This window comes from Phaethon aethereus (assembly GCF_964289735.1).
Source record: "Phaethon aethereus genome assembly, chromosome: 19".
NCBI classification, from domain to species: domain Eukaryota; kingdom Metazoa; phylum Chordata; class Aves; order Phaethontiformes; family Phaethontidae; genus Phaethon; species Phaethon aethereus.
This window is the reverse complement of record NC_138595.1, coordinates 4,552,445-4,564,499: the sequence shown is the minus strand read 5'-3', so window position 1 is coordinate 4,564,499 and position 12,055 is coordinate 4,552,445. Positions and strand designations below refer to the sequence as shown.

At 40.3% G+C, this 12,055-nt stretch overlaps 1 protein-coding gene across 1 annotated transcript; it reads left to right on the top strand.

The window, feature by feature from the left end:
• Positions 1–2,585: 2,585 nt before the first annotated feature.
• Positions 2,586–11,786, top strand: TRPV1 (transient receptor potential cation channel subfamily V member 1; the record flags this gene model as incomplete). Its single annotated transcript, XM_082008524.1, has 15 exons — positions 2,586–2,887; positions 3,429–3,595; positions 3,899–4,051; positions 4,427–4,567; positions 5,058–5,356; positions 5,973–6,149; positions 6,374–6,538; positions 6,820–6,915; positions 7,528–7,598; positions 8,288–8,453; positions 9,179–9,245; positions 9,668–9,984; positions 10,567–10,694; positions 10,949–11,064; positions 11,620–11,786. The coding sequence occupies 15 exons, from the start codon at positions 2,586–2,588 to the stop codon at positions 11,784–11,786; spliced, it is 2,532 nt and encodes an 843-aa protein (XP_081864650.1).
• Between the last annotated feature and the right edge of the window lie 269 nt (positions 11,787–12,055).

Below are 12,055 nucleotides of genomic sequence, written 5' to 3'. Positions count from 1 at the left end.
GATCTCAGAGAACAGCGGGGGCATATTTTACAAAGTTTTGTAAATTGAAATGAAACTGTGACCCGCAGAAAAAAAATTGTTGTCTGGTGGTTTGGGTTTTTTTTGCAAGCTTGAATGTATTTACAAAGAGGAAATCTGGAGAAGAGTATCCATTACTAAATGCAATTAAAGGAGAGGGAAAAACAACAGCAACTTACAAGAATTGCAGTAAAGAGCTTTGATAAACTCCTGGGAATAGAAGCTACTGATGCTTCTGGTTCCAGAACTGTTCTTAATGATGTTATTACTCTACTCCCTGTTCTTCTTGCGAACTTCCTTTGATTCTAAAAAATCATCAGACACATAGAACACTTTTGCAATGAAGTGGAGAAGCAATCTCCAAGGTCGTCTTCAGTCCAGCCACCTTGGTGGAGGAAGATCCGGCACCAAATTCCTATAGATCAGAGGGTATTTACTGAGACTGGACTATTTTGTGGAAGACAGGATTTTTTTTTCCAGTATTTGTAAGTTCTGCATTGTATATTTGAATAGCATGGTTGTTAGTTATTTGTAATCTCTCTTTAGTATTTATTATAAGTTGTGATGTGGTTAGACATTCTATCAAAAATATTTCCTTATTTATTGTATCAAACTTCAATGTACATAGGATTCAAAGAGTTCAAGTAGGTCATGCATTTTTTAGGATAGATAATACTTTTTTAAGAATCTTTACACAGGATTTTGAAAGTTGTTTCCCTTGCAAATTTATACTCATAAGGAAATGTGGCTTTGTCTTCATTATCAAAGATATCACCAAAAGGGTTGAGAAACAAAAGCACATACGACTAAAACAGGTTTGAGCAAATTGCCAGGGAGACAGGGTTGAGTCTATTCTGTGGATTTTAATATTGCACCTATTCTGTGGAAAATAATCAATTCCATTTTCCATAGCCATCTCTGATGTTTTTTGCTCAATCCACATCAATTTAAATATGACAAAAAATTAAAATTACACATGGCTGTATACTCAGTGTGTATTTTTCCATTTTTAATAAAATTATTTTTGTAACTTTTTCACTGAACTAGTTATTCTTCTGTAATTTTAGTATCACATTCCAAATGGAAATATTTTTCTGTATATAATTTTTTATTTATAGAACAATTAAGTTAATAAGATATTATGTTATTCTTTCAGAGTGATTCTGAGGACACAAAGAACTGGAAAGGTGAGCTCAGAGCACATAGCGAGTTAAACTGCAGTCATTAGTATTTCACCTATACTACGCTGTTTTTCTTCCAGTAACCCTAGATGTGCAAGTTTGCAAATTGATGTTTTCGTTACACGTATGTTGTACAAAATTAAAGAAAATGCAAAGGCCTGACAAAAGTTTTTTTCCTATCCTGCTTGCACAGGAAAATGTAAATGACCCTTAATGTAAATATTAACTAGTCCCATAGAACTGAAAATCTAGCTTTAATGTACAATGTAGGATTGCGGACAACCCCTCAGAGTATGTTTGTGAAGAGAAACAACCTTGAAGCGTTTATGATGTCGTTTTCACACTGAATGTACAGAGAAGATTACTGACCACTGTAATTTGGTTTATAGTTGAAGGCTTTTTAAAGATTTTTATAACATTCCTGTGCTCAAAGCTGTAAGATTTCCAAGCAATCTAGGATTTCAGAGTATGTTTCTAAGGCTGTTCACCTCTAAAAGCCAGCTGTGAAACAGTTCAAATATAATGCGTTCCTGTCTCCACTGCTGGAGTTCCACAATATTTTGCATTCAGTGGCATGACTGAACAACGTACCAACATTTCTCTGATTCAAAGTTTGATAAGAAAGCAAAAAAAAAAAAAAAGCTTGCTCTACTTTCAGTATAGTCTATTTGTTAACTTGTGTCAAATGCTTTGTGATTGTAAATCAGACAAGATCAGACCTGTGGTCTTACAGTCATCTCTTATCTGTGGTAACCTTTCCTTTTCTCTTTCCGTGTCTCATGTTTGAGATGACACTAATCTCCCAAGAATCACACGCCCTGATTTTTATCTAGCACTGCCATAACTCTGGTAAAGCTATTGAATGATAATTTTCCTATATGCAGAAAACCCTCTGTGCTCAGCATCACTGAGATACAGTTATGGCACAGACAGGCTTTTTTCACAGACCTGATATAATCCTGAGAATATATTATGGCACAAAACAGTTAGACAGTAGTGAAGAAAACCAGAGATTGTTCAGAGTTTGAGATTGTTTAGGCTTTAACAATGATTGGAGGAGGATAAGGCACTAGTTTTAAGCAGAAATGGTCACCTCTGCAGTGAGGTGGCTGGCAAGTTCTGGGATACTCTGGCTTGCTTTCTCCATTCTGAAATGGGTAAGGGTAGTGGGGAGAGTAATGAGCAGCATTGGAGGCAATGACCTACTAAACTGTTCCAACTCTGGGCATGGTGAATATGTGTCCATCTGTCTCACCTCTGGGATGAATGCAGCCAATCCATTTCCTGCTGTTTCTGGAGAGTAGTCCTAGGCAAAAGGGGACTCATGGCCCCATAAAGTGCTGACTTGAGGTGCTTGTGTCATTCCTCACAGACTGTCTGTTCATCATGTCTTCCATTCTTGGGAAGATGAAGAAATTTGGCAGTTCTGACATTGAGGAATCTGAAGCGACAGATGAACACACGGATGGGGAGGACTCCATGCTGGAAACTCCTGACAGCCTCCAGGGTACACTCAGCACCAAGGCGCAGCCACCCAAAAGCAACATCTTTGCAAGACGTGGGCGGTTTGTGATGGGAGACAGTGACAAGGACATGGCTCCCATGGACTCCTTTTACCAGATGGATCACCTGATGGCACCTTCTGTCATCAAATTTCATGCCAATTTAGAGAGGGGGAAACTTCACAAGTAAGTTTGCCTTGTAAGATTTGGTTGTAATGAAGTTTGACAGCTGCAGGCTGTTACTTAGAGCAGCATTTATTCTCTCCACCTAAGTGTACCCATTTTTTCAGTTTCACTGTTTTCTGTGGCAAAATAAGGAGTGTTGCATCTGAAGGTGACAATAGCTGTTGTCTCTTGGCATCTCTGAAAATTCAATCCATGGATATTTTTCCCAAAATTAGCGGTAGGCCTTAATTCACTTGCTTGAGTTTGTTCAGTGAAGGGACATCACTCAAACTGAGAACCTGGGATTGCCTTGGTCCCAGGCCTACAGTTAGGCTGCTATATTTCAATGCCTCTTTTAAGAATTGTTCTCAACTTTTCAGCAACACATACATAACTTTATCAGGACAGTTGCTTGCGGACTTCGATCTTGTAAACTTTGCAGGTCCACCTGTACTAGTCTGTAGTGCTTACTACTTCACACAAATGGAAAATAGTATTCTGGTAGTTTATAAAAAGTCTGCTAAATATCTGACTTTAAGTAACTGAAATTTACCCTTGTTAGGCTACTATCTACAGATTCTATCACAGGCTGCTCAGAAAAAGCTTTCAAATTTTATGACCGCAGAAGGATCTTTGATGCTGTAGCCCAAGGCAACACAAGGGACCTGGATGATCTGCTACTCTACCTTAATAGAACTTTGAAGCATCTCACAGATGATGAGTTCAAAGGTACCATTTAGTGTCACATACCTTAAGTTGCCCTCTTCTTCTTCTAGTAGTGCTCCTGAGATGAAAACAAAAAAAACATAATTGTGTTAAGTATCTGCAGGAGGTCCTTTAATAGCCGGTACTTCCCTACTGATTGAGTAACCCATTGATTGTAAGGAGAATTCAGGAAAGTTGAAATTTTCTGTGAAACCCTGAATGCGTTTTTGTGTCTTTTTCAAAAGAACCTCATTAATTCCTGCATGCCTGGGAGTAGATGGTAGCTTTGTAGTCACTTTTATGTAGCTGCAATTTTTTGTGTTATAGAGCCAGAAACTGGGAAAACCTGCTTACTGAAAGCCATGCTGAATCTACATGATGGGAAAAATGACACCATTCCCTTGCTGCTGGATATTGCAAGGAAAACTGGAACTCTGAAAGAATTTGTTAATGCAGAGTATACTGACAACTACTACAAGGGTAAGAGAAACAACTGATACAGTGAATAGACTGAAGATAGGGTTAGGGGGGCTCTCAAACAGTCTTCTGCATGAGGCCTTAATGCCTGAGGATGCAGCACCCTGAAGTTCCAGTGTGTGATTAACAATCAGTGCATTTGTGCTAGGGCAGTGTTTTGTTAGATGCAATATTTGCCATTTTTGATATACAGTGATTTAATAGCAAGTTCAGGGGACTTGCATTTGCTGTCTGTGCCATCTTTTTCTGTTCAATTCTAGATCTGTCTGCAGAGCTCTCAGTTCCACCGTCTTATGTGGAGCTGAATGAACTGTGGTGCCTGAAAGCTCTCAGTCTGTATTAAATGTTGAAATTTCTGTCTGATGAGTGTCTCCGTAGGCCAGACTGCGCTTCACATCGCTATTGAGAGAAGGAACATGTACCTAGTGAAACTCTTGGTCCAGAACGGAGCAGATGTTCATGCAAGAGCCTGTGGGGAGTTCTTCAGGAAAATCAATGGGAAGCCTGGCTTTTATTTTGGTAGGACTGAGCACAGTATGAGCTTTATTGATTGATGTTACCCTAGTATCATCCCAAGTGCAAGCTGTTAAATAATCCTATTTATGTGGGACTGGAGGCTCAGAAGTACCAGATGGGCTGTTCCACCACTTAGTCCAAATATTTACTCCCAAAGGCTGAGACTATAAAGAAACACAATTGGTAGTTGATGATCAGTGTGAGCTTGATGTCTGCATCCCTTTTGTTTTCTGGGCACTGTATCCTTTGAAAGGTTGCAACCTTCTGCTAGCTCTCCTTTCAGTGCTTTTTTTTAAGCAGCCATGTTTCTGTGATGCAGTTAAACCAAAGAAAATGTGATTCTAACAGCTATCACAAGAATTGGTGCTACATCAGACAGAGAAATTCACCTCTTCTCCTCATGGTGAAAGATGAAAACAATATGATCTTCTTTCTGTTTATGCACATGTAGTAATGGGCTTTCTGACCACTCATTCCCATTGCTTGCCTGTAGGGGAGCTGCCTTTGTCCCTGGCTGCCTGCACCAACCAGCTCTGCATTGTGAAATTCCTTCTTGAGAACCCCTACCAGGCAGCCAACATCGCCGCTGAGGACTCCATGGGCAATATGGTCCTGCATACACTGGTGGAGATTGCAGATAATACTAAGGATAATACCAAGTTTGTTACCAAGATGTACAATAACATATTAATCCTTGGTGCCAAAATTAATCCAATCCTGAAGCTAGAAGAACTCACCAACAAGAAAGGGCTGACTCCATTAACTCTGGCAGCCAAAACAGGGAAGATAGGGGTAGGTGGGCAAATGTGTTTAACTGTCCCATTACTGTATCAAGCTATACAGGGTACATGCAAAACATTTATGCAGGACAAATTTGATGACTGCTTATTGTTGGGGCCTTTTAGTTAAAAGGAACTGGTGCTGCAGCTTAACATGCAGAACTGCATAGTCCTTAAAGACTATGAAGTGTATGTGTGTCCAGCTGGCATTATTCATATACCACTGGTATGCAAGGCAGCCCAGGTGGAAACAGAAAGTGTGTCTCTGCTATCATCTGAACCACTAGAGCCCTTGTACTTTTGACTAGCTGACATAACTCATCTTCTAGCAGTCCCCATTCAAAATGGCTGTATGCTCAGAGATATGTAACATACATCTCTGCTTTTCTTTTGCAGTTTTGAAACAGATAATAGTAAGTTGTAAGCAGTATTTGTATTTCTCATCTCCCAGCACCCAGTGAGAAAATTAATTGTGTTTACTTCAGGCTTTGATTTTTGCAGTGCTCCAGTGGTTTGACTTCAGCACAGTTAAACTAGGGAGAAATTAGCCATCCTATCTTGTGGAGATACTGAGGAACTAGAAGTCCATTAGCACTGAAATGTTGGTTGTATTGTTCTTTTGCAATTAGATTTTCGCTTACATCCTCAGACGAGAGATCAAAGATCCTGAGTGCAGACACTTGTCTAGGAAGTTCACTGAATGGGCTTATGGACCTGTCCACTCATCTCTTTATGACCTGTCCTGTATAGACACATGTGAGAAAAATTCAGTGCTTGAGATTATTGCTTACAGCAGTGAAACGCCAGTGAGTATGCACCTCCTTGGCATTTTATTCACAGGCTGGGGCACTGTTGGGGAAGACCTCCATGTTCCACACAGTGCATTTTTTGCCCCATTTCTATAAAACAATCTCCCTGAGTTTAAGGGTACTGGAGGGGAACATTTGCTGAAGATGAGTATCATTCGCTGTTTTCAAAGCCCAGTACATACTGGTTCCTTCAAGACTTTCCTCTTTCTCCTTCCGCTCAGAACCGTCATGAGATGCTGCTGGTGGAACCCCTTAACAGGCTGCTGCAAGACAAGTGGGACCGGTTTGTCAAACACTTATTTTACTTCAACTTCTTTGTTTATACCATGCATATCATCATCCTCACTGCAGCTGCTTACTACAGGCCTGTGGAGAAGAACGAAAAGGTATATTACTCCCGAGATATATCAGGGGAACCACCCACTGCATGATATCCCAGATCTGCCTCCTATTTGAATGTGTGCTCCTAACATCAGAATTTTCCTCTTTCCTGAAGGTGGGAGGGAGATTTTGACTCTGCTTGTTTCCCAGTCTTGCCCTCTTGCTGCAAGACATTCAGAAACTTAACCTGTTCCCCCATAAATGTTGATGCTTTCAACTGCTGGGAAGGACAGGTCTTTCCTATCCCCAGTTCTGCTGAACATATTTATGTTCCTGTCTTATACAGCCTCCCTTCACGTTTAGTCACAGCACTGGGGAATATTTTCGAGTTACTGGAGAGATCCTGAGTGTACTGGGAGGCCTCTATTTTTTTTTCAGAGGGGTAAGATACTTGAAACTTTTTCTCTTTGCTCTTTGGGTAGGCGTAGGAGAGAATCAAATATGCCTTTCCTATTCATTAGAATTGGCTGCTAAGATAATCCACGTTTTAGTCAAGAGCTACAAATCTTTGTCCTTGTCCTGATTAGGAGTTTTCAGGTTACTAACAAGGCCACAGGCTAAGGTACAGTTTTATCTATTGTATAAAAAAGATGATCCTTAGAAGTCAATGAGCATCTTGGCAATTAGCCTGGCCAAAGCTTAAGAATGGGTTATTGCAAATAGCCAAGACTCCATTGAGGATTACCTGCCTTAGCTTAAAGTCCCCCTGCTTCCTCTTGGCAGTCGATGGAGAGTGTACAGTGAATCACAGGTCCTCAAACCAGTGACTGAGTAGGTGGTTGTCTTCAAAAGAGACACCAGATGTAAGAGAAATCTAGTGTTACTGGAAGAGTCCTCCCTAGATCTTGCCAGTGGTGTTTTTGAGCTGTTCTTGTGAGATGCTTTATAGGTAATAGCCTCTGGTATAGGTATTGGTGCTTAGTTGGTGCATTCACATGGGATACTTAATCTGTCCTTGGATGCAAACCTGGTCTTCATTCCCTTTTTTTTCCAGATACAGTATTTCGTGCAGAGGCGCCCGTCATTCAAGACACTGATAGTTGACAGCTACAGCGAGGTTCTTTTGTAAGCTCCAACATCTTTGATTGCATTTCAGTACGAAGCAGATGAGTGTGTGAGATCCTTAGCTTTGGCTTAATGCACTTGTAATAGGTAGATGCTTTTCTGTAATTTCCCAGGTCCTTACAAAATACTTGCCAGTGGATATCATAGCACTTGAACAAGCGTGTCTGGATCAGTAACCTCCTTTGGAGGTAAAGCAAATGAAGTGTCTAGAAGTTCAGTGACTGTGTCATGCAGCAGAGATAAGAATAGATCTCCAAGTTGGACTTGCAATTGAGGGTATGCACTGGATGTACAGAAATCCTCCCATTCCTAAAGGGAGCTTTGCCTCTCCATAATTTGGGCCCTTTCTCTTTCCAGCTGGAGTGCAGCTAAATGGGGCAGTTTCACGGGTCTGTGAAAAGAGAGGGCGTGCTGAAGAAATGAGTGTCTTCAGGGACTTTTCTTCCCTCCACTCACAAGGAAGAGCAGGGATGAGACTACAGAAGCTTGTACAGGGGGGAACTGAGGAGTTTGCAAGAGGAATTGTAGGATTTGAGAAAGGAAAGAAGGAAGGGAAGAGAAGTGTCTGCCAGGGCTCCTTTGTGTTTCGGAGTATCTCTCATTCTGTTGTATGAGGGCTCATGGGGCTCCTGTTCCCACCACCTGTGGCCAACTCCACATTCTGCATTCAGACCATGCTTGTCTTTCAGCTTTGTTCACTCCTTGCTCCTCCTGAGCTCTGTGGTGCTGTACTTCTGTGGCCAGGAACTGTATGTGGCCTCCATGGTTTTCTCCTTGGCGCTGGGCTGGGCTAACATGCTGTACTACACCCGTGGCTTCCAGCAGATGGGCATTTACTCTGTCATGATTGCAAAGGTCAGTCCAGTGAGCAGTTGATGAAGCCAGCAGAATTCTTAGATAAGGAAACTGCTGCCAACAGTCCCATTTCCAGGAGAGAAGCTGCCATGATCCCAGTTACCTCTATGATGCCACTGGGAAGTCTCGTATTAGTCTACTACACTTGCCATTGTTTTCTGAGTGAAGTGATAGAATTTAAATTATGTAGAAAAACCACTAGCTTTTCATCCATGCATTTTATAGTGGTCTTGATATTACCTACCAAGCTTCAAAATAACTACAGTTGGATAGGCATGGATGAAAGTAGACTGAGAACAGTGCATACTGGTCTGGCGTGAAATGGCACAGCTTTCTACCAGCCGGAAGTTTCTTTAGGAATGTAAGCAAGTGGAGCAATTAGCTAAGAGGTAGGAGCTGGCTAATAAATCTCTACATATGATGTAGCCAGCTAGCCCAAGAGGGGAAGAAAGATGCGACTGTCTTAATGTGGTTTATATTCACAAAGATTGAACTATTTGGCATGCATATGTCTGGCATATGTGTAAACTGTTGCATGAGTAACAGAGAAAAACGTTTTCTGTACTAAAGTTTATTATCTTAGCAGGATAAACAACAGTTTAATGCATGAACAGCCAGTTCACAGCAAATGCCTTCTTGAGCTGAAGCAGTATTTTCTACCAGTTTTTATTGCAGTTTATATTCAAGTTTTAGCAGTATAAAAATGTTCTGTTTCCATATTACAGATGATCCTTAGAGATTTATGTCGCTTCATGTTTGTCTATCTAGTATTCCTCTTGGGATTTTCTACAGGTAATATCATACTTAGAGTTACTTTTTGTTATCTTAAAGAATCTCAGAAAATTTTATTTTTCAAATGGCTTAGACTTTTTGTTTCCAACTAGAAACTAACAGATTAGCCCAATTACAAAAAAAATCTCTTCAGAATAAAAATTATGTATAGTAATTTCATACAGCTTTTCATCCCTGGGTCTCAAACTACTTTGCAAAGCTGAATGGAAAAACAGTCATCCTGTTCTATATAGATAAAACTGAGACAACACCTTTTGAGAGGGTGTCAGTTATGAGGAATATTTTGTAGAGCAATTTCACTGGGGACAATGCACCACGAAGATAACATGTCTTACCTGTATGTTCATTTTCAATGCTTGCAATAGAATTATGATCTCAAATTGTATTTTTATCCTGTATATGTGATTCCTCTTTTGCAACAGCTGTGGTGACTTTAATTGAAGATGACAATGAGGGAAAAGACACAAATAGCTCTGAATATGCCCGATGCTGCCATATGAAACGAGGCTGCACATCCTACAATAGTCTGTATTATACCTGTTTGGAGCTTTTCAAGTTCACTATTGGGATGGGGGATCTGGAGTTCACAGAGAACTACAGGTTCAAGTCTGTGTTTGTCATCCTTTTGGTTCTCTATGTCATCCTTACATACATCCTCCTGCTCAACATGCTTATTGCACTGATGGGGGAAACTGTGAGCAAAATTGCACAGGAGAGCAAGAGCATCTGGAAACTCCAGGTACATTGGTTCTGTGAGGCTGCTATCCAAGAAAGAAAGTGTGGGAATCATAAGAAATTTCAGAGAGAATCTTAGGAACTGACATGATTCTAAATAATAGGTCACTGCTTCTTTCTGATTCCCTTGAACAGTTCCAAAAAAAAAAAAGTCTGTTAGTTCCTTTTCCATGCATATTTGATGTTTTGCCTGAGCAGATGTTCCCAGTGTTCCACAGATGTTCAGAATTTAAGAAAGAAGTACTTTTGTAATTAGAATTATTTTGGCCTTTGATGATGGAAAATCCTGATCAGAGTATGAAGACAGGGATTATGCAAGGGAAAAAACAATCTTTACCAGAATCTCAAAGGCATATCAGCTTTTGTTTGAGGTAAGAAAGGGAACTTCATCATTCTAATCACAGGGCAGTAATTTAGCATTTTAAATAACATTTTAACTGAGGTGATGTTTCAGAGATGGGTATGATGCCGGCTCTAAGATGGTGACAATGATAAAAGCTCAAGGTTTTTAAAGTAAAGGCAGAATTCAGGATTTGTATGACTGAAACAGCAGTCTTTCAGTGGTCTGTTTTCTTTTACCTGGTAGAGAGCCATCACAATCTTGGATATTGAAAACAGCTACCTGAACTGTGTGAGGCGCTCGTTCCGGTCTGGGAAGCAAGTCTTGGTGGGGGTCACGCCTGATGGCCAAGATGATTACAGATGGTGCTTTAGGTAACCTGTTTGTATGTCAAATGAACAATCTTTTACGGACAAACAACATTAAGGTATCTGGTAATGGGAAGCAGAACTTTCCCCCAGGAGTACTCCTCTGAAAAGTAGTGCACTAACACTGTCTACAGTAGTCAGTTTAATCTGGTTTTGGGTCAGATCTGAGGCTTGAGAGGTGGCAGTATGTGATATAAACTCATCCTGGAGTTGTCTGGTGATCCTTAGATTAGATATTGGTTTTGTTGTTCTCTCCCCAGGGTTGATGAAGTGAACTGGTCCACATGGAATACTAATCTGGGCATAATCAACGAAGACCCTGGGTACTCTGGGGACCTCAAGCGAAATCCCAGTTACTCTATTAAGCCTGGCAGAGGTGAGGGTTTCAGGGACCTAAATCCTAGTATGGGCTACACACTGGTGATAGAAATAGCATCGATTGTTAGAGGGCAGTCAGTTTTATGCACTTGATGATGATGGCAGCAGCTAAGTTAATGGCATTCTCAGTCAGCACGAAATGTAAAGGATTAAGTGGGCTCATTATTCATAGAGCAGTTTTGCTCTCTGAAATAGAAGCCCCATAGATTCATCATTCTGATTGTAGATTTTACAAGGCAGGTAATATATGTAAATCCTGAGGAGATGGGACAGTGTATGATGGCAGCCAGATAGCCAAGAAGCTACTCTGGAGGCCCCAAACCCTACAGTTTGGGAGCTTAGCATCCGTCACAGAAGTATTTAACTGTACAGTCAGTCTCTGTTCTACTTGCCAGCTGAAATATGGAAAACTCATGGAACAATACGGGGAAGAAAACCACAAAGCCCTTTCTTCCTGCTTCTTTCGTCTCTCATCAGCTTCCTATTTAAAGCACTTGTATATTTTCTTCTGTTCTGTGGAGAGGAAAAAATTAACCATTCCTTTCCTTTTTAGTTTCAGGGAAAAACTGGAAAACATTGGTTCCACTTTTAAGAGATGGAAGCAGGAGAGAAGAGACTCAAAAACTACCAGAGGAAGTCAAATTAAAACCTATTTTGGAACCTTATTATGAGCCAGAAGATTCTGAGATGTTGAAGGAGTCACTTCCAAAGTCAGTCTAATATTTTATTTTTAAGAAGAAGGTTAATTCTAGTTGCCTATGTTGATCCTCACCAGCAGGGCAATTAGAGCACTTCACAAGAACAGGGATTTATGGAAAAAGGTCAAAAAACTTAAGAAATTACTCTGTGCAAGGATTCATTAAGTATGCTAAATAAACTACTTGTTGTTTAAACTTATGTCTTCATGGTTATTTTTAATATAAATCTGAAAAAAAACCTACCTATTTACTATTTTTATTTGTATTCACTTGGATAGATATTTGCATCTA